This window comes from Eublepharis macularius, chromosome 18 (genome assembly GCF_028583425.1).
Source record: "Eublepharis macularius isolate TG4126 chromosome 18, MPM_Emac_v1.0, whole genome shotgun sequence".
Taxonomy (NCBI): domain Eukaryota; kingdom Metazoa; phylum Chordata; class Lepidosauria; order Squamata; family Eublepharidae; genus Eublepharis; species Eublepharis macularius.
Window position 1 is genome coordinate 14323870 of NC_072807.1, and position 22771 is coordinate 14346640.

General features: G+C 48.7%; 1 protein-coding gene across 1 annotated transcript in view; it reads left to right on the forward strand.

Annotated features, from left to right (window-relative positions):
- The first annotated feature begins 15671 nt into the window (after positions 1 to 15671).
- Positions 15672 to 22771, forward strand: part of ITGA11 (integrin subunit alpha 11) — a 133022-nt gene continuing 125922 nt past the window's right edge. The window contains exon 1 of the mRNA XM_055002535.1: positions 15672 to 15789. Coding sequence (XP_054858510.1) covers positions 15738 to 15789 — 52 coding nt within the window. The 5' untranslated portion in view covers positions 15672 to 15737. The remainder of the gene's footprint in view (positions 15790 to 22771) is intronic.

A 22771-nucleotide genomic window follows, 5' to 3' on the forward strand; every position in this document is an offset into this window, starting at 1 on the left:
AGCCCCAACGCCTTTATTTCTGTTTGCGGGGGGATGCCATTTTCTGAGCAATATAAGATAGTTTGGCATCTGGCACAGTGGTTTGGAAGATGAGTTATCTGCTGGAAATCCCTGTTTCGAAGACGGATTGGGCAGGGAAAACGGTCCAGTAGCAAGATCCAGCCACGTACCATGTCGGAGGAGGGACTAGCAGGGCCATTGGCATCAATTCTGGCTGGGTCTGAGCCAAGCAGCCCCCTGAAGAACTGCCAGCACCGCTGGGGTCCAACACACCTTACCAGGGCTTTTTCTCTGGGAAAAGAGGTGGTGGAACTCAGTGGGTTGCCAGCACAGGGGGCAACTCCTGGCGGGAGGGGGTGCCTCTGGTATCACATGCGCACTAGCAAAGTGCATGCACGCTTCCAGGACCACGCAATGATGTCACTTTGGGTGAACTGGAACAAGGGGAGGAGTGCTTTAAAATTTAAATAGCCCTTGGTGAAAATGGTCACATGGCTGGTGGCCCCGCCCCCTGATCTCCAGACAGAGGGGAGTTTAGATTGCCCTTCGCACTGTGGCACGGAGGGCGATCTAAACTCTCCTCTGTATGGAGATCAGGGGGCGGGGCCACCAGCCATGTGACCATTTTCAAGAGGTGCCGGAACTCCGTCCCACCGCGTTCCGGCTGAAAAAAAGCCCTGTACCTTACTATAGGTAAACAAGTGAGGGGGATTCCGTACCTCAAACGTCAACTGCTGCAACCCCCTCTCTGAGGAACCTGGGGGCACAGACCCATTTCCGGCTGACAACCAGCCACTGCCTTAACAGACATGACTCCTTCTGCCTTGTATGATCAGAGTCCCATAAAGCAGTCCACCAAAAGGCAGAAAGAGTTCCAGTCCATCTTCCTACAAGGACCAAAACAAAAAGAGAAGATCACAGTAAATAACCTAAGCAATAAGCATGCGGCGCCATGACCAACTAAGAAAAATTTCTGCACCAATAGAGTATATTGAGAACTATCTTATTTAGTAGTACTTTCATTAACTAACTTAACGAAACAATTTTTTTAAAAATTGATGAAGAGAGCTGTGGCTCTCGAAAGCTTATGCTACAATAAAGTTGGTTAGCCTTAAAGGTGCTACTGGACTCTAATATTTTATATAAAGAATGTACTGATAAGCAGAGTTGTTCAAAGAACAGTTCTGTTTGACAGGCCTTACTAATTGCTGAAAGCTATCCAAGAGTAAACGATAACTCCTTCTTTTGAGATAGTAGGATCTTTAGTAAGGAGGGGATAGAGAGTCCATTACACTTTCACACAGCCAAAGCTGTGGATAATTGGATAATGCGCTTTCAATGCTCTTTAGCAATCATCTGGAACTGGGTTTTCATGTGTGAAACAAAAAATCCACCTGCAAAGGGTTGTTTAAGTGTATTGAAAGTGCATTATCCCACGTGTGTGGAAACTGTGGAGACCAAAGAATGCATAAAATGAGAAAACGGCAGAATGTGCTAATCCAGGCAGACGGGCTGCTCCCTGCATGGTACGCCCAGAGAGATTGCCTCACAGGCTTTTTGCTCAGGAAGGGCCCCCTTAATTAGCCCTTTGATTTTAATGCAGCTGTCCTCTCTGCCCCAGAAAAGCAGGAAGGATGGACGAAGGCCTTGATGCTGGAGGCCAGAAAATATTTTCCGGGGAAAAGCCTTTGACCTGTTTTCCACAAGGGGGCGTTTGCAGCTTGCTGCCGCGACAGGCGTCTGCCTCTACGCATCTGGATTGTGAGCCCCAGATCCAGAAGTGCTTCAATGTGGCTTTGGGGCTGAGCTCATCAGGGCTGCAAGCCAACACAAATCATCTCCTCCATTCTTCTAGAGTTCTGCCGACTCTGAAATCAGCATCTTGCTCCAGATGACCCCCTCCCTCCCCTCTTCCATGCCAGTAAAGAAGGAGCTCCTAGTCTGGGCCTGCAAAATAAGCCGTAAAAGATTTTTTTTTCCCCCATAGGAAAAAAACAACAACTGTGCAGATCAAATAATGCGTGCCCGAGACAGGCTGCCAAATGCTACAGAGGGGAGACCAGTCCTCTTGCCCTGGCTTAATGTTTCTAACAGATCCCAATCAGTTCGTGCGGCCAAAAATGCGGTAATTTAGAGCTCTCCTAAATGTCTTTCAGGTGCAAGGAGAAGGCAGAAACTGGGATCCGCTGCCGCTTCCCCTCGTTCGATGAAAGGAATATTGCTCAGGACTTGGAAAACTATTGAGATGTTGAAGATGAGGAGGAGGAAGAGTCTGGCCAAGCCCTCGCGCTTTTCCAATATATATTAGATTCACACGCAGAAAGACTCCTTGACCAAGATATCCGAAGCTTTGCGTGTTACCGGAAGCCGAGACTGTTGCCTCCTGCGTGCCAATGCATTCTCTGCTCGTTCCACACTTTCTTTAAGTCCAAATGGGCGAAAGTCCTGGGGTATGTTAAAGACTACAGTTTTTATCCTAGGATAACTTTTGGGGGCTTCATTGGATGTATGTAGTGGGGCCTCACTAAATAGACATTATATATGAGATTAGGGGCGGGGGGAAGTATTGTGAACAGCAGGTTTAAGGGGCCACGGAAAGCAGGAAGTGCAACAGAGTGGGATGTAAGTAAAATCCACATGTTCACAAGAGCATCAGTTCTTGGTAGCGGGCTGATACTTGCAATGGCTAAGGAAGGGGAAGAAGCAAGATCATCTACAGGTAGCAGAGGAGTTAGCCTGTGGTTAGTCTGTGGTAGCAAAATCAGAAAGAGTCCAGTAGCACCTTTAAGACTAACCAATTTTATTGTAGCATAAGCTTTCGAGAATCAAGTTCTCTTCGTCAGATGCATGGTACAAACTGGTCCACTCTCCTCTTCTGTATTTGACCAGTTTGTATCATGCATCTGACGAAGAGAACTTGATTCTCGAAAGCTTATGCTACAATAAAATTGGTTAGTCTTAAAGGTGCTACTGGACTCTTTTTGATTCATCTACAGGTAAAATTCCTTTGCTCTAAACACAGCACAAGGCTGCGGATTGGTGGCTACCAGAGACAGGGCCTTGTGCTGTGGTTTCTTCCCGCCAAAATCTGCAGCTCCTGAGAGAGACTGCTTCCAACACGCCTCTTCCCACTCAAAAGCCTCCCTTTGAGAGAGCCAGTTTGGTGTAGAGGTTAAGAATGGCCAGACTCTAATCTGGGTTTGGGTCTTGAACAGGCCCAAAATTTCTCTTTTTCCTGAGCTTGGAAAAAGGGGAGGGTTGCCCACATATCTCTGATTGAGTGAGGGAGTTATAACAACAACAAGAACAACAACATTGGATTTATATACTGCCCCTCAGGACACCTTAAGGCCCACTCAGAGCAGTTTTAGAAAGTGTTATTATTATTCTCACAACAATCACCCTGTGAGGTGGGTGGGGCTGAGAGAGCTCCAGAGAGCTGTGACTGACCCAAGGCCACCCAGCTGGCTTCAAGAGGAGGAGCAGGGAATCAAACCCAGTTCTTTCAAGAGACTGGATGCTAAGGTAACCAGAGAAAGAGAGTGGCATGTTTCTCTCTCTCTCTCAGGTTGCCTTTATTCCTGGTGAGCAAGATGAGATTATGCAGAAATACACCCAAATTCGACCCTTCTCTCCGGATCTCAATTTCTGTATTGTAGATAGCCTGAAACTCATATTTTGGGCCACATGTATAAGACAATGCAGTGAAAATAGGTGATGCCTACAATAGTCCTTGCAGTGGGCTACAATCCTGTTCCGTTACAAAGGTGTCCTCCTGGGCTGTTCCATTCTACTACAGTTAAAATATTTTTTAAAATGTCTTCTTGAATATTATGGTTTTGCACGAGCCACCAGTGAGAATGTACATGGACGGGCAGCTGCCAATATTACACATTTGCACAACGGCACCTTCAGAAGGCTTTGCTCGCATGAGCAAAGCTGTCATGGTGGGACATAGCAGGGTAGGTGGTCCTGCTGGTGTGTGGGTCCAAGGCTATTCAGGGCTTTGTGTGTGGTAACCTAAATCTTGAACAGAACTTCATAACTGATCAGTAACAAATATGGGATGTCGTCATTATGACTATTGCGGGTAAGAGAGATTGGAAGAGGAAAATGCCTCCAAACTGCAGTCAACCTGAATAGCCAAAGGGCTCAAGATAGAACCTAGAGTCTGAATGCACAATATGGGTGTAAGGGTGGCAAGGTTGAATTGATGTGGTTGCGGGGGGGGGGGGGGGGTATAAGATACCTGAGTGTGCCCCTTTCCTCTGTAGGACCCTCAGTAAAATTTGAATTTGATCCATTATTACTTGTGTGGATTAGAGATGGGCATGAACCGAAATACTACCAACCCCCCCCAACCCCCCATGAAACAGGCTGGTTCGGGGTTCCCGAACCAGGGTTCGTGGAAGCTTCTTTTCTGGAACTTCCATGAACTTTATACTGGTTCGTTGGGTTGTATTTACAGGGGCAGTTTAAATGGCCATTTCCCTAGGGAAATGACCATTTAAACAGCCCCTTTAAGGGACTTACAAGGGCAGGTCCCTTTAAACTATCAGCTGGCAGGCAGCAGGGGGGATCCCTCCCTGCCGCCTGCCAGCTGATAGTTTAAAGGAACCTGTCAAGGCAGGTCCCTTTAAACTGCCTAAACCCCAGCCCCCCTACCCCCTCACCCCCCAGCCCCACACTTACCTTGAGGACTCCTGCGGACGCCCCTCCTGTGAGGGGCGGCAAGGCCGTTTTCAGCTTCCTCCGCCCCTGCGCAGGCCCTTTAAAGTGTTAAATGCCCTTTCCCTGCTGCTGCTAAGCAGCCAGAAAGGGGCATTTAAACCCCATGTACCACGAACTGGGTCGTAACTGGCCCCAGTTCTGTGCCAGTTTGTGATTTTTGGTCCATTAAAATCCATGAACCACGAATCACATGGTTCGGGGTTTTTTTCGGGCTGTGCCCATGTCTTGTGTGGGTAACTAGAGATCTTTCATTGAACTTCACAAACTTGGAGGAGCAGAAACCCAAGAACAGAAGGGTCCTCCTTTGCCCTCACCCACTGTCATACACAATCCAAACAAAATGTGTATTTATATTGTTAATTGCTTAGAGTGGTGTTGCGCACAGCCGCTGACTGAGATGTGCCACTTATGGGATGTGTAAGAGATTGGATTTTTGAATGTGGTAAGTTGTGGAAATGATTTTTATTACAGTGGATATAATGGGATTCGTATTAATATATTTATTAAGAGCACATTTGCTATTACAGAGACTATCGGGGTGGATCTCATCGTTGCCTCTGAAGACGTCTACAGACGAAACATGAGGTCTTAATAGCCGGCCCCTTATTGGGCATCTTCTGTGCCCCCGACGTTTTTGGTTCCACCTGTAAAGAAGAAGAAAACGGAGTTATAGACTGTTTTGACATCAGTAGAGACTTACCTTTAACATGGATATCTTTCCTGGAGCTTTCTTCCTCAGCGCACCTAAAAAAGAAGAAGTTCACTTTACCTTTAAATTGTACTTGTGTTGATCTATAGTTGATTGTATGCGGCCGTTATTCATTAGATATTTCTTATGAATTTGATATATTTGTATTATTGTCTGTTCCACCTTGGCCATGGATTCTGGAATGTTCATTGTATTTTTGTATGAACTCTTAGAATATTTATGAATATTTATAGAAGCACCAAGTCACTTGAGATATCGGATGGTTAGCATTTATAAACTTCAACGTTGATTCTTTTTCATTGGGTCTTTGCTACCCTTATTCCTCCAGTTGTGGTTCTGCCACCCCCTGGGTTTATATCATGAAAGGTGGAATAAACGAAAATCGTGTTCCCTTTGTAAAAGTGCCCTGCTGATCCATTCCATTATACTACAGGCTTATTCTTTGAAAATATGTGTCCATTGGCAGTGTAGATGAATACGCCTACATTGATTGGAGCCTCGCAATCTCCTGGGTCGACAGGCTTAGGAATGCAAAACTCTGCCGAGGATGGCAAAGGCTGTCTCATCAGGCACATTGTGGATAAGGTTCAGCCCGAGATGTTCTCACCAATGCATTGTGCAACACGAAGCCACTTTCTGCATCACTGCCCTTGCTTGACCTGGTTCTGCATCTATTGTTTCCTAGCTTGATTCTGCACTTATCATTCCCAGGCTTGGGTCCGTCAAGAGCAACCAAGTCTCTCTACACGAGACATCTTACACGAGGACACTCAAGGGTAGGGAGACGTAATGTTAGCCAGGAAGCATAGTTTAAAAAGACAGCTCCAAAGTCTCTGTCAATTTCACCTCTCTACACAGAGCAGGCAGAGATCACTCCTCAGAGGGTTTGTTCATTTCATCTTCACCTCCCCAAAGGCTTTGTCAGTTTCTAAGATGAAATTAACAAACCGTCTGAGGAGTGATCTCTGCCGGCTCTGTGTAGAGAGGTGAAGCCTTTGGCTCTGTCTTTTTAAACTACACTTCCCAGCTAACATTGTGTCTCCCTACACTTGAGCTTCCTTGCGTAAGATGTCTCGTGTAGAGAGACTGTCTTATATACAAAGCTGCAGAGATGAGTACATTTGAGAAGTCTCTACAGTCAATGCCATTGATTTCCTTTTGTTTGTTTCCTTTCAGGAAGATTCGAAGTGACTGTTACCTTCCTTCTCAACATGTTCAGTTAAGCAGTCGACAAAGTTGCTTTTTGATGTTCTGTGACTTTATGAGCTGCCGGCTTGGCACGTTTGCACCCGTGTCAGGATTTCGGTGGCTTTGCTGTTTGCATTTGGGACTAAATAATGTGTGGAGCTTTACAGGGATTAAACTGGAAGAACCAAATCTCTCTGTCTCTCTACACGAGACTTTGGAGCTGTCCTTTTAAACTATGCTTCCTGGCTAACATTACTCTCTCTGTCGGGGAGCAGATGGCTCTACAAAAGGAGTCATTTCTCCAGACAAACAAATGGGGGAAGCAAAACTACAGTTCGGCAAACAGCTTCTGTGAGGCAAGAGATAAAACCTTCATAATTGCAACCATACAATGCACAGTTTAACATCTACATAAAGTATTTTTATGGGAACATTTCCTAGGAGTCAGATTCTGTTTTTTTAAATAGAATAATTTATTCCTTTTTGCAGAGCAAAAGGGCATCACCTGTGCTTTGGATTCTCATGACTGCTGTTGTTGATATACAGGACGCAGGGCTTTTTTTCTGGAAAAAGAGGTGGTGGAACTCAGTGGGAGGCCAGCACAAGGGGCAACTCTTGGCAGAAGGTAGTGCCCCCGGCACCACATGCATGTGTGCAAAGTGCGTTCACGCTCCCAGGACCACACAATGACGTCACTTTGGGTCAGCTGGAACAAGGGGGGAGTTTTTTTAAGTTTAAATCGTCCTCGGCGAAAATGGTCACATGGCTGGTAGCCCCGCCCCCTGATCTCCAGACAGAGGGAGTTTAGATTGCCCTCCACGCTGCTTCAGCAGCGCTGAGGGTTATCTAAACTCCCCTCTGTCTGGAGATCAGGGGGCGGGGCCACCAGCCATGTGACCGTTTTCAAGAGGTGCTGGAAGTCCGTTCCACCGCATTCCAGCTGAAAAAAAGCCCTGTACAGGAGGAATCGAGGGGTGATTGGCTCGTCCAAAAGGATGCTCAGTTTTTATACCAATGAACTTTGGGGTTTCTTCCTTTGAGCGATAAGGTTTTCTTTTTTAAGTGAGTCACTTCTCCATTTGAAAAGGTCTACTTACGTTTTATAGAGTGCCGCGGCCGCTTCTGACTCAGTAATGCAACACTTGGAATATTCAAAGGCTGACCTAAGCCGACTTCTTCCATGGATGTGGGTGGCTTTCCACTATTTGGTGGTGGTTGTGGCTCCTCGTGCCATTTCTATACCAGTTTTTGAAAAATCTCTTTTGTAATGTGGCAACTTGTTGACTGGATGTTCGCTAGAGTATTCACAAGCCCCGTTGAGGACCGCTTGTGCGCCAGAGAATGCAACCAGTCAAAAAGTAGAAGCATCTAGCAGGGTGATGCTAGTAATAACAACAACAACATTTGATGTATATACTGCCCTTTAGGACAACTTAATGCCCACTCAGAGTGGTTTACAAAGTATGTTATTGTTATCCCCACAACAACAATCACCCTGTGAGATGGGTGGGGCTGAGAGAGCTCCGAAGAGCTGGGACTGACCCAAGGTCACCCAGCTGGCTTCTTGCAGAGGAGTGGGGAATCAGATCTGGCTCTCCAGATTAGAGTCCTGCCATGCTTAACCACAACTAGTAGTTAGTGGCCATAAATTTACAGGCTTTCTTTAAGCTTGCTTGCTTTCCCAGACTTGCTTTAATCGTTTACATTTACTAAAACAACACAGTGGTCTATTCCAGATAATGTTAGAAGGAATGGCTCCTTCTGAATAGAACCAGGAAGGCATTGATTTTCCAAAGGACTCTTGGAATTCTGTGCAATATCACAAAATGGCTGCCGTATGAGCAGAGGCCAATCCTGTCCTTTTTATTATGACCAGGGCCGGATCTAGGGTTGCTGGCGCCCAGGGCAACCCAAGTATGGCCCCCTGTGCATGCGCGCAGTGCGCGCACTCCTGGCGATACGTGATGATGCCACTTCTGTGACATCATCATGCAGGGCAGAGTGTGCCACCCCGCAGCACACTGGCTGCCCCAGCGTGCCACGGAGCAGGCGGCAGCAGTGTGGGTGGCTGGGAGTCTGCCCATGCCATTCGCCTGCCCTGCTGAGGGGGCGGCCGGCTTGCCACGTGCCCCCTGTCCTGCGGGGCAGGTGAATGGCACAGGTGGCCTCCCAGCCACCCACACTGCCGCTGCCAGCTCCGCGGCTCACCGGGGTAGCCGGCTTGCCTCACAGGCGACACGCTGACAGGGTGGCAGACTTGCCGCACACCCCCTGCTCTCGGGGCAGGCGAATGGCGTGCGCGGGCTTTCAGCCCTCTGCTCAGCCACCTGCTCACTCCCGGGGGCTGGCAGCTGCGCCCAGTGCCCCCTCTTTGATAGTGCTGGGGGCAGACTACCCCCCTGCCCCCCCCCATCGATCCAGCCCTGATTATGACACTCCTCTGACCAAAGGTCTTGAGCAAAACAATACAGTTACAAATATAAAATACAAGGCAATCAGCATTAAAACAAAACATTACAGATTGAAATCAATCTCTGCCATGGCTTAAAGGAACCACAAGTGCTAAGAATTTGGCAACAGAATGCGTTATTTCTCAGTTAATACCTGCCAACCGAAAATAAATCATGTAAGATTCAAGAGGCAGCCGATATTTGCTCAGGATATGTGCAGTCCAGAAGTCTCTGAGTGGCGTCCGTTGGTCACAGAATTAGATGAGATGATCTCTGGACTCTATTACTCCCAATGTGCAGCAGCCATAATGATCAGAACATGGAGTCTTTATGAAGCTCCCCTAAGCTCGGCAGTCGGCAGAACATTCAGTCTACCTAGCATAAAAGGACACCCATGGCCAGGAGTTGTGAGGAGGTTTAAATAAGAGGGAAAGTTCAAAGGGGGAAGATTCCCCATTGCAAAGGTTTAAATAGGAGGGAAAGTTCAAAGGGGGAAGAATCCCCCATTGCAAAGGTAGAATGTATGCACCATGCACAAACCCCTGTGCTGGCATGATCAAACTCAATTATCCTTTTCCAAACCAACCGTACAGCTTCAGTATAGTCCATATCCTTAATCACAGCAGGAGAGAAGCCAAGAAACTCTAATTGATTGTCTCCATTTTCTCTGTGCACTTCCAGAGGGGTCTTGCTTAAGTAGATAAAAGTGTTCCCCACTCCGTTATTGGGCATTTACAAAAAGGCCTTCAGTCTTAAGTTTAAGGACCCTTTATGCTGAGGCCAGTTCAAACAGAGGGAAGTTCCGAGCCAAGAGCTGCCCTATAATGGAAGCAGCTCTTTCTGAATGGGTGCTGCTTGTAGACGCCCTCCTGGGTTCTTCCAAAGAATTTCCTGCTCCAGGGAGGTAGAAGCAGGGCTTTTTTTCAGCTGGAACACGGCGGAACGGAGTTCCGGCACCTCTTAAAAATGGTCACATGGCCGGTGGCCCCGCCCCCTGATCTCCAGACAGAGGGGAGTTTAGATTGCCCTCCACACCGCTCCAGCACGCGGAGGGCAATCTCAACTCCCCTCTGTCTGGAGATCAGGGGGCGGGGCCACCGGCCATGTGACCATTTTCACCGAGGGCGATTTAAACTTTAAAAAACTCCCCCCTTCTTCCAGCTGACCCAAAGTGATGTCATTGTGCGGTCCTGAGTTCCACCACTGAGTTCCACCATCTCTTTTCCCAGAAAAAAAGCCCTGGGTCAAAGAAAGCCAGATGGGAATTCTAGAAAACGCTAAAGCAATGTTGCTTATCGGGTAACCCCTAGGGATTGTCATCCCAAAAAAGAGAAAGAGAGAATCCGCCTCCTAAGAGCGTCCAAGAGCTGGGGCAAACTACCTGTACGGAGAGCCACAGTGAGTACCAGGAGCCAGATGGATCCCCATCCGAAAGGAAGCTTGGAATTAAGGTGGCTCCATTAGCTGCATCCCTGGGAAGGACTGGAGGGGGGGAGGGGAAGATCACTGAGGAACAGGATGCCTTGCTAGGCTGGAAAAAAGGAGGGACCCGTACAAGGTACCCCAAAATGAATTTCCTTGTGTCCCAATGCATTTGGAGATTTATTCTCTTCAGCAGGGGTAGTGCTTAAAGCCCGTGCCCCACCCACCCCCAAATCCTTGCAAGTTCCTGAAGTCAAACGTTCTGATTTTAGCTCCAGGAAATGCAGGAGGTACAGATATCCAGATGTAATTCTTGCAACATGCTAAGCCAAGCTGTGCAGGTATTACCCCTTCCAAACACACACACACACACACACACACACACACACACACACACACACACACACACGTGTGTGCACGCGCACACGCACCTCTAATGAGCACCATATGGGCTCTCCATGCTGGATTTCCCTTTGATTTGACAAGGATATCTCACCTTGTTGTCAAAGTCTGCCAGAAGGGATTCTGTCAATTCTCTTAAGGCATATCCATGCCCCTATCTGGTGCCTGGCATTGGCCCATTGTTTTTGCTGCTTTCAGTTACATCACGATTTATCAACCTCTTAGGAATTCTCCAGCTCGTTTGTGTGATTCCCGAAAAAGACAAGGTCAGTTATTTGGAACCTTGGCTGGGTTCAAATGCCAAAATTCGGAAACAGTATTATAGGGATCATTCTCTTCTTTCCACTGGAACAGGTTCCCAATGGGGGCCTTTCAAAAGGAGCCAAACCTTCAGCTATAGGCTTCTGCAAAAAAGTTTTATGATGAACGTGAGCGCCCAAGTGTTTAGCCGACTCCCCTGCAGATTTCTTGGCCAACCTGGAAATCTGTGTCTTAAAAATAGGCCTGCTAAAGGTATTTCTAGTATTTGTCACAAAGAGTTAGCAAGGTATTCATTTCATGGCGCATGCTAGACAGGCCTGTAAAAGTTTGGCAAAAAAACCCGCTGTGGAAATACATCTGTTTTGGGGGCTTTTGTGTTCCTTATTGGAAGGTCAGGAACATGGGAGACATTCTTCAGCGGGAGAATGCGTTGGCTTGATTGTTGTTCACAGGACTCTTTTTCTGGGAAAAGAGGTGGTGGAACTCAGTGGGTTGCCAGCACAAGGGGCAACTCTTGGCAGAAGGTAGTGCCCCTGGCACCACATGTGCATGTGCAAAGTGCGCACATGCTCCCAGGACTGCATAATGATGTCGCTTTGGGTCAGCTGGAACAAGGGGGCACTTTTTAAAGTTTAAACGGCCCTCGGCGAAAATGGTCACATGGCTGGGGACCCCGCCCCCTGATCTCCAGACAGAGGGGAGTTTAGATTGCCCTCCGCGCCACTGGCAATGCGGAGGGCAATCTAAACTCCCCTCTGTCTGGAGATCAGGGGCAGGGCCACCAGCCATGTGACTGTTTTCAAGAGGTGCCGGAACTCTGTTCCACTGCGTTCCAGCTGAAAAAAAGCCCTGATTGTTCAGCATATGAACATTTCATCCCAGAAAGAAGCAGACCGTGAAGTCCCTACTATATGGCAAGAAAATCACAGCAGGAGCAGGTGTTGGCTTGGAGACAAGACCTGGAGTGTTCAGACTCTATTCTGGGGAACTCTCAAAAGCTCATCAGGGGCTGAATGCTTGAAGCTGCTTTATATTGAGTCTCAGAGCATTTGATCCGTCCAGGTCAATATTGTCTAACTGGTAGTGGTTTTTCACGATCACAGACTGAAATCTTTCCCACCACCGACTACCTGATTGTTTTGGCTGGATCCAGAGGAGTCAGCCATGTTCGTCTGTAGTTGCAAAATAGTAAAGAGTCCAGTAGCACCTTTAAGACTAACCAACTTTATTGGAGCATAAGTTTTCAAGAACCACAGCTCTCTTCGTCAGATGCATCTGACGAAGAGAGCTGTGGTTCTTGAAAGCTTATGCTCCAATAAAGTTGGTTAGTCTTTCGGCTGTCACTGAGCCATGGTCCCTCACCATATATTATCAACGAGATCTAGGTCTTTGATGGCAAAGAAGCTGAAAAGCATATGTCTATCCCTGACAGTTTGGGGTGTAAAGCTGCCACCGTATTTGAGTGGTCCAAGCCCATATCATTGATGACATCCCGACTCATAGAAACGAAGCACTTTACCTCGCTTCAAGGGAAAGTTCCACTTCTGATTTACTAACATCGACCCATCATTCAAGTCACATGATCAGGGCCAGAAAAACAGGTGGTAACCAACTGTTCTAGGGTGTACTTGTCTGAAGCCTGATCCCTGCAGGTGACTGATGGAAAGTATACAGCCTTAGGGGGAGAGATGTAACCACAAGACAGGCTCCACAGGTCGGCTGAAGGCTACAAAAGAGTTTCTCTGGTTAGCTTTCAGGCTAGAAGGACTACAATTTATATATTTGCGATTAGCATTTTAAAGGGTTAAGGTTGTGTTTTTATGGGAGGTGTCTTTTCCCCTTTAAAATATTGATGGTGATGGAGAATGCCCTCAAGTCAGAGTTCACTTATGGCAACGCCTAGTGGGGTTTTCATGGCAAGAGACTAACAGAGGTGGTTTGCCAATGCCTGCCTCTGCAACTCTGCATGCAAAGACTGCAGTGCCTCCAGCCTTCGCTGGAGGTCTCCCATCCAATTACTAACCAAGGCCAACCCTGCTTAGCTTCTGAGAGCTGAGGAGATCAGGCTCACCTGGGCTATCCAGGTCAGGGCCTGCATGCATACGTAGTGGTGGAGAGTGCCCTCAAGTCATAGCTGACTGATAGCAACCCCCAGGTAGGGTTTTCATGGCAAGAGACCAACAGAGGTGGTTTGCCATTGCCTGCGTCTGCAACTTGGGTATTCGTTGGAGGTCTCCCATCCAATTACTGACCAAGGCTGACTCTGCTTAGCTTCTGAGATCTGATGAGATCAGCACTCTACTGTAAAAATCCTCATGTTGTTCCCTGACAATGGAGCCTAAAATGTGCAGCCGCAAGAAGTAGCCCCCAACTTGGGGACACAGCCATGTATCCCTGAATTTGTATCCAGAACAAGCCAATATTCTGTGACCCTCAACTTCTAAACATAAAGGCTCCATTGAGCTAGCCTAGCTTCTACTAACTAGATGAAGATAGGTAGCCCTGTTAGTCTGTCTGTAGCAGTAGAAAAGAGCAAGAGTCCAGTAGCACCTGTAAAACTAACAACATTTGTGGTAGGGGATGAGCTTCCATGAGCCACAGCTCACTTCTTCAGACCCCAAGCCAGGCAAGACAAGAGAGACCACTTAGAAGGTCACAGCTAAGACCGTAACGTTCTCTAAAAGCAGTCATTTCCATTGAGAATCTGCACCTCGCAGTGCTGTTGTCTCTGTAGGAAGAAAGAGAGACAACTTTCCATTCACACATAAATATATCAGGGGTGTGTATGTCTATTTTAAAACGAAAATGGAGCATGTGGGTGAGGGCAGGTAAACATGTAGCACTTCATAGCTCACGGCAGCTCAGAGAGCTTCTGCCTTCCCTCCCCAGCTGTTTTCCCACTTGGTCCCTTTCTTGGGCTTCTTGCATCTTCAGTCACAGGAGCCCAGGACATAGGAACCTGAGAAAGAGGCAAACAGGCCGCCCCCTCACAGGAGGGAAAGCAGAGTCCCTCTTACCCCAAATTGTGTTAGTCTTATAGGTGCTACTGGACTCTTGCTCTTTTCTACTTCTAGTAACTAAGCAGCCTGCACTCCGTATCTTTAGACCAAACTGAATTAGATGCTTGGAGTTCAGCAATTTTTTAGATAAAAGCTGGCAGTCAATTTGGATTGGTACCATGACAGAGGGAGAGAAAATTTAATCCTTCTCCCTATGCCCTTTTCCCCACCTGAAATGGACCCACAGTCCCGCAGTTTCTTCTGTTGGGCACACCAGCCGATCTCTCATGACAGGGGCTCACACCTTTGCCCCATCCAGGTAAGTCGCACTGCTTGGAGGTTCACAGTCTAATCCTTTTGGAAAGTCATTAACACGAGTGTGCAAAGGATATCCCCATATGTGATGCACACTGAATCATGCAGTGTGGAGAGGGGCTGTTGTTTGCTTTTGGGTACTCGTCAAGTTGGCTGTTTTGTTTCTGGGAAATCAGGGCTGGGTAGGAGAGAAGCTGTTCTGAGCATGGCATAATAATCCTCCATTGCCACAAAGACTGGCTCAAAAGACTGGTGGTTTTTGAAGGGGTAACTAAAGCTGGTGTTTGGGGCACAAAGCCCTCCTCCCAGCCCTGACTTCAGTTGCCGTGAGTCTCTTTCCTCCATCACGCAGTGGAAAAGAGCAAGAGTCCAGTAACACCTATAAAACTAACAAAATTTGTGGTAGGGTATGAGTTTTCGTGAGCCACAGCTCACTTCTTCAGATACCAAGAGTCCAGTAGCACCTAGAAAACTAACAAAATTTGTGGTAGAGTATGAGCTTTTGTGACAGCTTACTTCTTCAGATATCAAGAGTCCAGTAACACCTATAAAACTAACATAATTTGTGGTAGGGTATGATCTTGTGTGAGTCACTGCTCACTTCTTCAGATACCAAGAGTCCAGTAGCTCCTATAAGACTAACAAAATTTGTGGTAGGGTATGAGACCCAGCTCACTTCTTCATCCTCTGCCAGGGGCAGAACAGTTTCCCACAGTCGCCAGCAATGCCCCTTGGCCTGGCAGGCAGGTTGCAGAGGTTCCTATAGTATTTCGTCCCCGTGGTAGACTGCCTCTCAGCATGGAGGTTCCATTGAACTCTCATGGCTGATAGGAGAGGCACCCATGAGCAGAGCAGGAATGAAGCAGGTAAAACTCGATGGGGGCTAAGGGGAATGGCTGGGCAGGGCTGGGGGGGGCTTCCACGTTCTGGACCCCCCCCCCCGGCAATGGAAACGTGGCTGGCTGCCTCTTTCTCTCTCCTCCGCCAGTTGCAGCCCCTGCTGGGGAGCCGCGCCGGAGCGGCCTCTCTTGCCCCCCGACGGGCAGGGGCGTCGCGGCTGGCGCGGTGGCCCCTAAAGGGTGTCGCGGCGCGGCGCTGCCTCCTCCCGCCTCTCCCCTCCCACTTCCTCTCAAGGAGCCGCGGCTGTCAGGAGCGGGGAGAGACTCGGGGGCGAGGCGCGGAGCCGGGCGCAGAGCGGGGCTCCCAGGCTGGCGCCGTGCCTGCGGCGGAGGGTCGCGCTCGGCTGCCCCCAGCGCTCCCATGGACTTCCCCCGAGGGCTGGCCGTCGCCTGGGCGCTGAGCCTCCTGGCAGGTAAGGCCGGCCTGGAGCTCGCCTCGGAGACCGGTCGCGGAAAGTTCCTCCCGGGGCGCCGGCGGTGCCTGCCCGGGAGCTTTGCAGAACGTGGGGGCGGAAGCGCGCTTGCAAAGCTGGGGCGGGAGGAGAGCAGGGTTGCCAGCTCCAGGTTGGGAAATTCCTGGAGTTTGGGGGGTAGCATTTGGGGAGAGGAGGGACCTCATCAATGTATAATGCTATAGAGATCACCCTCCAACGCAGCCCTTTTCTCTGTGACCTGGAGATCATTTGCAATTCCAGGAGATCTTCAGCCACTGCCTGGAGGTTGGCAACCCTAGGAGACAGCGACCCCGTTGCTTCGCTTTGGGGCAAGCAGCGGGGCTTCGTCTGCAAAGACGGCTCCTTCTGGCCCTTTCCGCCCCGAGCCGCCTGGGTGCCCGTTCGGGGGCTCGGAGCTGCCGTCTGCCCCCCACGTACGCGGAGCTCCAAGCAGCAGCTTGAGTTACAGGGCAGGAGGAGGCGGGAGGGCGACGGCTCCCCTTTATTGGCCCCGTTCCTGCAACTTGGAGGTTCTGTTACGCGGCGAGCGGGTCCGCTGCAAGGAGGCATTTCTTGCCTCGGTTGTATTTGACGCCTTTCCCAGCCAGGATCCAGCCCAGACGCAACCTGGAACGGTTAAAGGGAGCTTTCTCGGCCCGGCTCCAGAACAAATGGTAGGCAGCGATCCTGGAGGGGAAGGGGCTGCGGAGGAAGGGATCGTGCTGGGATCGTCCGAACTCCAACAAAATCCCGAACAGTTGACGGGAGCCGAAGCCAGGCGAGGTGTGGCTTCTGGAGGGAACTCTGGGAATGCGCCTTACACGTGGACAAGCGCGGAGTGTTTTGCCTGCAGCCCGGCCGAGCCGCAGAGGGTTCCCTTTGCCTCCTGCCAGGGCGTTGCATTGCCCTGGCGGGACATTTCTCTGCGGCCCAAAACAGATCCGCTTGCGTTTTTTCATTCGGTGCGGGCTTTGCGCAGATGCTGCAAAACCTGCCGCTGAAACTCATCCCGACCTTAAATTCACAGTTTATTTAATTCCTCAGTTTGATAGTGGTTGACCAGATCTGAACCTGACTCTACAGGAGACGTCTGACAGTAAAGAACATGTGTTAGGAGATGCAATGTTAGCCAGAAGGGTAGTTTAAAAAGACAGAGCTGGGAGCAGGACAAAGGCTTTGCTGTACACTGGAGCTGTGTGAAGGAGCTGGTGAATGCCAGAAGGGAAACTTGAGCTCATTATAACCTCTCCAGGTCCAAGCCCGGCTCTGGAAGGCAGTTTTAGATTGGAGAGATGAAACTGACAGAGCCTTTGGAGAAGCCAGGATGAAATTAACAAACTCTCTGAGGAGCAATCTCTGCCGGCTCTGTCTTTTTAAACTATGCTTCCCAGCTATCATTGCATCTCCCTACACTTGATGAGCATGTGCTGAGGCAGCTCGTGCAGAGAGAAGAGCGTAGGTTTAGCTGCAGGGCTGGCCGGCCCTCGAACTCCCAGGAACTTGCCTGGCAGATCACTGCTCTGGAAGGCACCCAGAGGCCCAACCTGCTCTGGCCCCAGGATTAGCAGGGGCCTGGGTGGAGCAGAGGCAGTTCTCCTGTTTGTAGCTGGAGTGCAGTCTTTATGATGAAGAGGAAGAGGCAGTGGGAGCCACCAAAGGTAGTGGCTGCTTCCTCCTTGCCTGTTTGCAGGGGACCAGCTGCACCCAGGCCACCCTCTTTGCAAGGGGTAAGGGTTGCATTTGTTTGCATTGGGAGCATTAAGATAGCAGGGCCTTGCCTGAGCCACTACAGCCAAGCAACGTCACAAAACCGGGCCAGAAGAGATGCATGACATGACATGAGCTGGTCATGTGCCATGGGGTCAGTCATGTTACATGGAATCCAGGATCTTTTTGCGTCACCATCGGCTTCCGATATGTCTTGGATTGCATAAGGCAATCTGCAGGTAGAGAAGGGAGGGCAAGAATCCTGGTGGTAAGAGGAGGGTCTTGCTGCTGAACTGGTTCTTAGACTCAGTGATGTTCCGGCCCTCAACCTGTGAAGGCACCTACAGGTCATCTAATCGGACCTCTTATAATGGGAAGTGGACGTTGTCAGTGATAACCTCAGAACTTTCAGAAGGATGTGCTAAAAATGTATTCGGTTTTGGTTAATTTTAGGGTTTTTAAAGATACTTTAAGTTATAGTTATTGGTGGAGAGTGCCCTCAAGTCATAGTTGACTTACAGTCCCTAATGGGGTTTTCATGGCAAGAGACTTAGAGCCAAGCTACAAGTGACGCCTGACACAGGTTGGACACTTGTCAGCTTCCCTCAAGTTTTGATGGGAAATGTAGGCATCTTGGTCTTAAAGCTTGACTCTCCATTTAATTGAACTTTACAGAACACCCCCCCAACACCCAGCGGAGGGGAAGTGGTGCCCCCGGTGAGAGCCCGATGTCTGCACTCCCCTCCCGACCGCATGTTCTCCCTCCTGTAGACTGCCGCTCTGTAAACTTCAATTAAATGGAGAGCAAAGCTGCAAGACCAGGACGCCTACATTTCCCATCAAAACTTGAGGGAAGCTGACAAGTGTCCAACCTGTGTCAGGCGTCACTTGTAGCTTGGCTCTAACAGAGGTGGTTTGCCACTGCCTGCCTCTGCAACCCTGGTCTGTTGTAGGTCTCCCATCCAATTGCTAACCAAGGCCGACCCTGCTTAGCTTCTGAGATCTGAGATCAGGTTCACCTGGACTATCCAGGTAAAGGCAATTATATAATTATTACATATGCATTCCCATTGATTTCAAGGGGAAATGCATGTCGAGCTATGACCCTCCCCCATCCAACTGGGATTCAGTTCTCACTCACCCAAGGGATCCTCCCTGTCAAATCCTTACCCAAATGGTCACCAAAGCTTCCCCATTTGGTATGCAGTTAAAATTTTCACTTGTGCAGGAGGCAAAGGCAAAAGTCCAAGAGAACAGGTTGTAGGACACGTTTACATTTAAAGCAGAGGCTGGAGTCTGTTTTCACATGGAGGTGAAGGGAACTAAACCTTACCTGCCTTTGCATGACTCTTGTTGATGTTCTCTGGTGCTTGAAGGATTTGCCCCTGAGGGCCTAGCAGCATGGGATGTGAACTGGATCGAGGATCCCCCCCCCCCCCGCATCTGACTCGCAGTTACATATACCATCAGGGGACTCACCTTAGAAACCTCTTCATCCCTTGGTGTAGCTTGGAGCTCTGCGAGGCAGCAGGAGGAAGGACTCTGCTTTCCCTCCTGTGAGGGGGCGGCCTGTTTGCCCCTTTCTCAGGTTCCTACATCCTGGGCTCCTGTGACTGAAGATACAAGAAGCTCAAGAAAGGGGCCAAGAGGGAAGACAGCTGGGGAGGGAAGGCAGAAGCTCTCTGAGCTGCCGTGAGCTATGAAGTGCTACATGTTTACCTGCCCTCACCCACATGCTCCATTTTCGTTTTAAAATAGACATGCACACCCCTGATATATTTATGTGTGAATGGAAAGTTGTCTCTCTTTCTTCCTACAGAGACAACAGCACTGCGAGGTGCAGATTCTCAATGGAAATGACTGCTTTTAGAGAACGTTACGGTCTTAGCTGTGACCTTCTAAGTGGTCTCTCATGTCTTAGCTGGTTTGGTTTTGGCCTGTCTTGTGTTTCTAATTAACATGCACACACATTAAGGCACACCTATTGGTTGGGGAGGGCAAAGTGTGGCATTTGTGCCATGTCAACTGGGGGGATATATAACAACAACAGTAACTGCACTTATATACCGCTCTTCTAGACAGATTAGTTCCTCACCCAGAGCGGTGAACAAGTTCGTGTTATTATTATCCCTACAATACAGCTGGGGAGCTGGGGCTGAGAGGAATGGCTTCCCCAAGGCCACCTACTGAGCTCATGGCAATAGCGGGATTTGAACCAGTAGAGTGCTGGTTCGCAGCCAAACCACTTAACCATTGTGCTACAGTGGCCAAAGGAGAACAACACAGCTTCTGTACCTTTAATTATGGAACGGAAGAGACCATTTTTAAAACATGGACACAGGAAGCAGGCTTATACTGAATCAGACTTGGTCCATCACAGTCAGTATTGTCTACTCAAACTGGCAGCAGCTCTCCAAACTGAGAGCCAGTTTGGCGTAGTGCTTAAGAGCGGCAGGACTCTAATCTGGAGAGCCAGGTTTGATTCCCCATTCCTCCACTTGAAGCCAGCTGGGTGACCTTGGGTCAGTCACAGCTCTCTCAGAGCTCTCTCAGCCCCACCCACCTCACAGGGTGATTATTGTAATCCGCTCTGATTGGGCGTCAAGTTGTTCTGAAGGGTGGCATATAAATTGAAAGTTGTTGTTAGGGTCTCAGGCAGAAGTCTTTCACATCAGCTGGTTCTTTTACCTAGACGTGCCAGGGATTGACCCTGGGACCTTCCACATGCCAAGCAGATGTTCTTTCACTGAGCCACAGCCCTTCCTGCGCCTATGCAGGTGCTTCTCTTCTACACAGTTATGAAAGGTGCAGCAGAGGCCATCCTCCTTTGTCACTTTCTTTGGAATTGGCTAATGGCTTTGCTCCCCCGGAGCAGCAGAATATCTCCTTTGGTCACTGCCTGCTGAACATGGACGTGTATTTAGACAGAGGGCCAACTTGGACATGAGACAGGGAAATCCACCAATAGATCTTTTCAGCATTTGTTAACAGCATGTGGCTCTGTTGCAAGGCCCTGATTCAAATGAGGGCCACAGTGCTGGGGAAGAAGGGGAACAGAGGCGGAGGCTTGGACTGCAACCAACCCCGTGTTCTTGGAAGAGAAAAGAGACAGGCAAAGAGAGGATGCCTGCCTGCCCCTGGTCATGCCACGATTCTGATCAGCATTGGGGTCCTGTGTGGTACAATTTGACTTTGCAAAACCCTGGGAAGATACTCTCATGGCTCTCCCAACATTGTGTCTGTTTTGGCACAGCCACTGGGCAGAAGGGTGCTGGTGGACAGTGCCCTCAAATCATAGCTGACTTAGGGCGACCCCGGTGGGGTTTTCATGGCAAGAGACTAACAGAAGTGGCTTGCCATTGCCTGGCTCTGCAACCCTGGTCTTCCCTGGAGGTCTCCCATCCAATTACTAATCGAGGCTGACCCTGCTTAGCTTTCGAGATGTGACAAGATCAGGCTCACCTGGGCTATTCAGGAGGTAACAAGAGGCCTGTAACCAGTTCAAAATGAGGAGTTTACCACTTAGCCCCCCAACATTCTTCACCATTATGGTTGGGGCAAGCCACACATGCATGCTTTACTTTTCAGAAATCTCTTCAGCTTTAAGATGCTACATTTATTACAAACAAATCAGAACGATACATCAGCATAAATTAATCTCTGCAGAATTGCCTTAGGAGCTTTAAAATTGCTGATCTGTCAATTCATTGTCCAGTAACTATGTGTTTCCACAATTTATGTGGTTCTTCAGTACTTGCAATATGTTTCTTGTTGTCAAGGAGTTGCTATAGTGATTTGTGCGTATTTTAGTTCCAAGAATTAGATTTATAAGAGAAGTGTTCCTCATTTTTGAGCTTGGTTCTATTAATTTAGGGGCTTCCCCAAAAATGTCCCACATTTTTTTTTAAAAAAAGACTCCATCTCAAGTTCAAGAAGGGGAGATGACGTTTTATTGTAAATTAAAACTCGGATTAATTGGAACTGGAATTTGTTGAGTGAATTCATGCCTTTTAAGATTGTTGCAAATACCTCTTTGTGTTTATTGGTTTGTTCATTTGTCTGAACTGGTTTTGCCCCCAAACTCTCTACTAAAGCCTGGTGAGACTTTGCTCTTCTGCTATTTGCTTCCGAGATCGAAGGACCAGGAATTTATGGAGAGGAGGATCCTGAATTGGGGATTCTGGCAATCTGTGGCTGCTCCTTGGTGGTTCACCAGCAGAGGGCACCACTGGCCTGTTATCTGCTGTGGCACCACTAATACCACTGTCCAAAGGTGGTATTGCACATGCCAGCTCAAAAGGTGTCAGATGCTTGAAAGTGTGTCAAAAGTGTTCCATCTATCCCTACGGAAAACCTCAGAATTGGATCGAACACCTGAGCCTGAATTCCTTTTGGTCTGCATCAAGACTAACCTGCCTGCCCGAACTTTTTTTGGCTTTGGCCTCCCAGACTGACACGACTGTGAAATATGTTAAGAATGGCCGAGTCCTTTGTAAATAGAAAAGCAGTGTTAGAAATGACACGTGGATAGTGCCAATGCGGTTTACGATTCCTGAGTAAGCTCCTCCCAGGATTTTCAGCTGCGTAAGATCATAAGAGCGGCATCTGACCAGTGGCCCATTTAGTCCAGCACATTGATTCACACAGTGGTCGGCCTGTGCATGCATGTGCACAAAGGGCCAACTACAGGATGCACAAGCTGAGGTCTTCTCCTAATATTATCTCATAGCACTAGGTTTCAAAAGTTTACTGCCTCTGAATATGGAGGTTCTCCATATGGAACAATCAGCCCCCCTGACTGTTTCAGCACATGAAAAAGCACATGGAGGGGACAAGCTCACATGATTCTGCAGTGCTGCCTTCATGGCAATTTTTAAATGGATAAATTCTCCTCTACAATACTGTCAGCGGCCTGGGTTGGACCCGTGGCTGCCGTAACGTCTAGTTTGGTTCTCAGAGAGGGCCGCCCTGTGATTCGGGGATGCCCAAAGAGAAAGAAGCTGCAGCAAGTGGCTTCTAAACCGACTACAAAAGCAATTCAAATGATCTTCTCCAGCTTCCCACCCAATATTGTTTTCCAAATTATTTTTCCCCATTTCCAAACTCAGATTCGACATGCTTCAAATTACATAGCTGACTGAAGAGATATGAAGCTTTCTACATTGGCAAGGAGTGCGAGCCAGAACATGTGACCTCTGGTCAGATTATTTATGGCTCCGAAGTCACTTCTGATAAGACAGTGAATTTGGGTCTC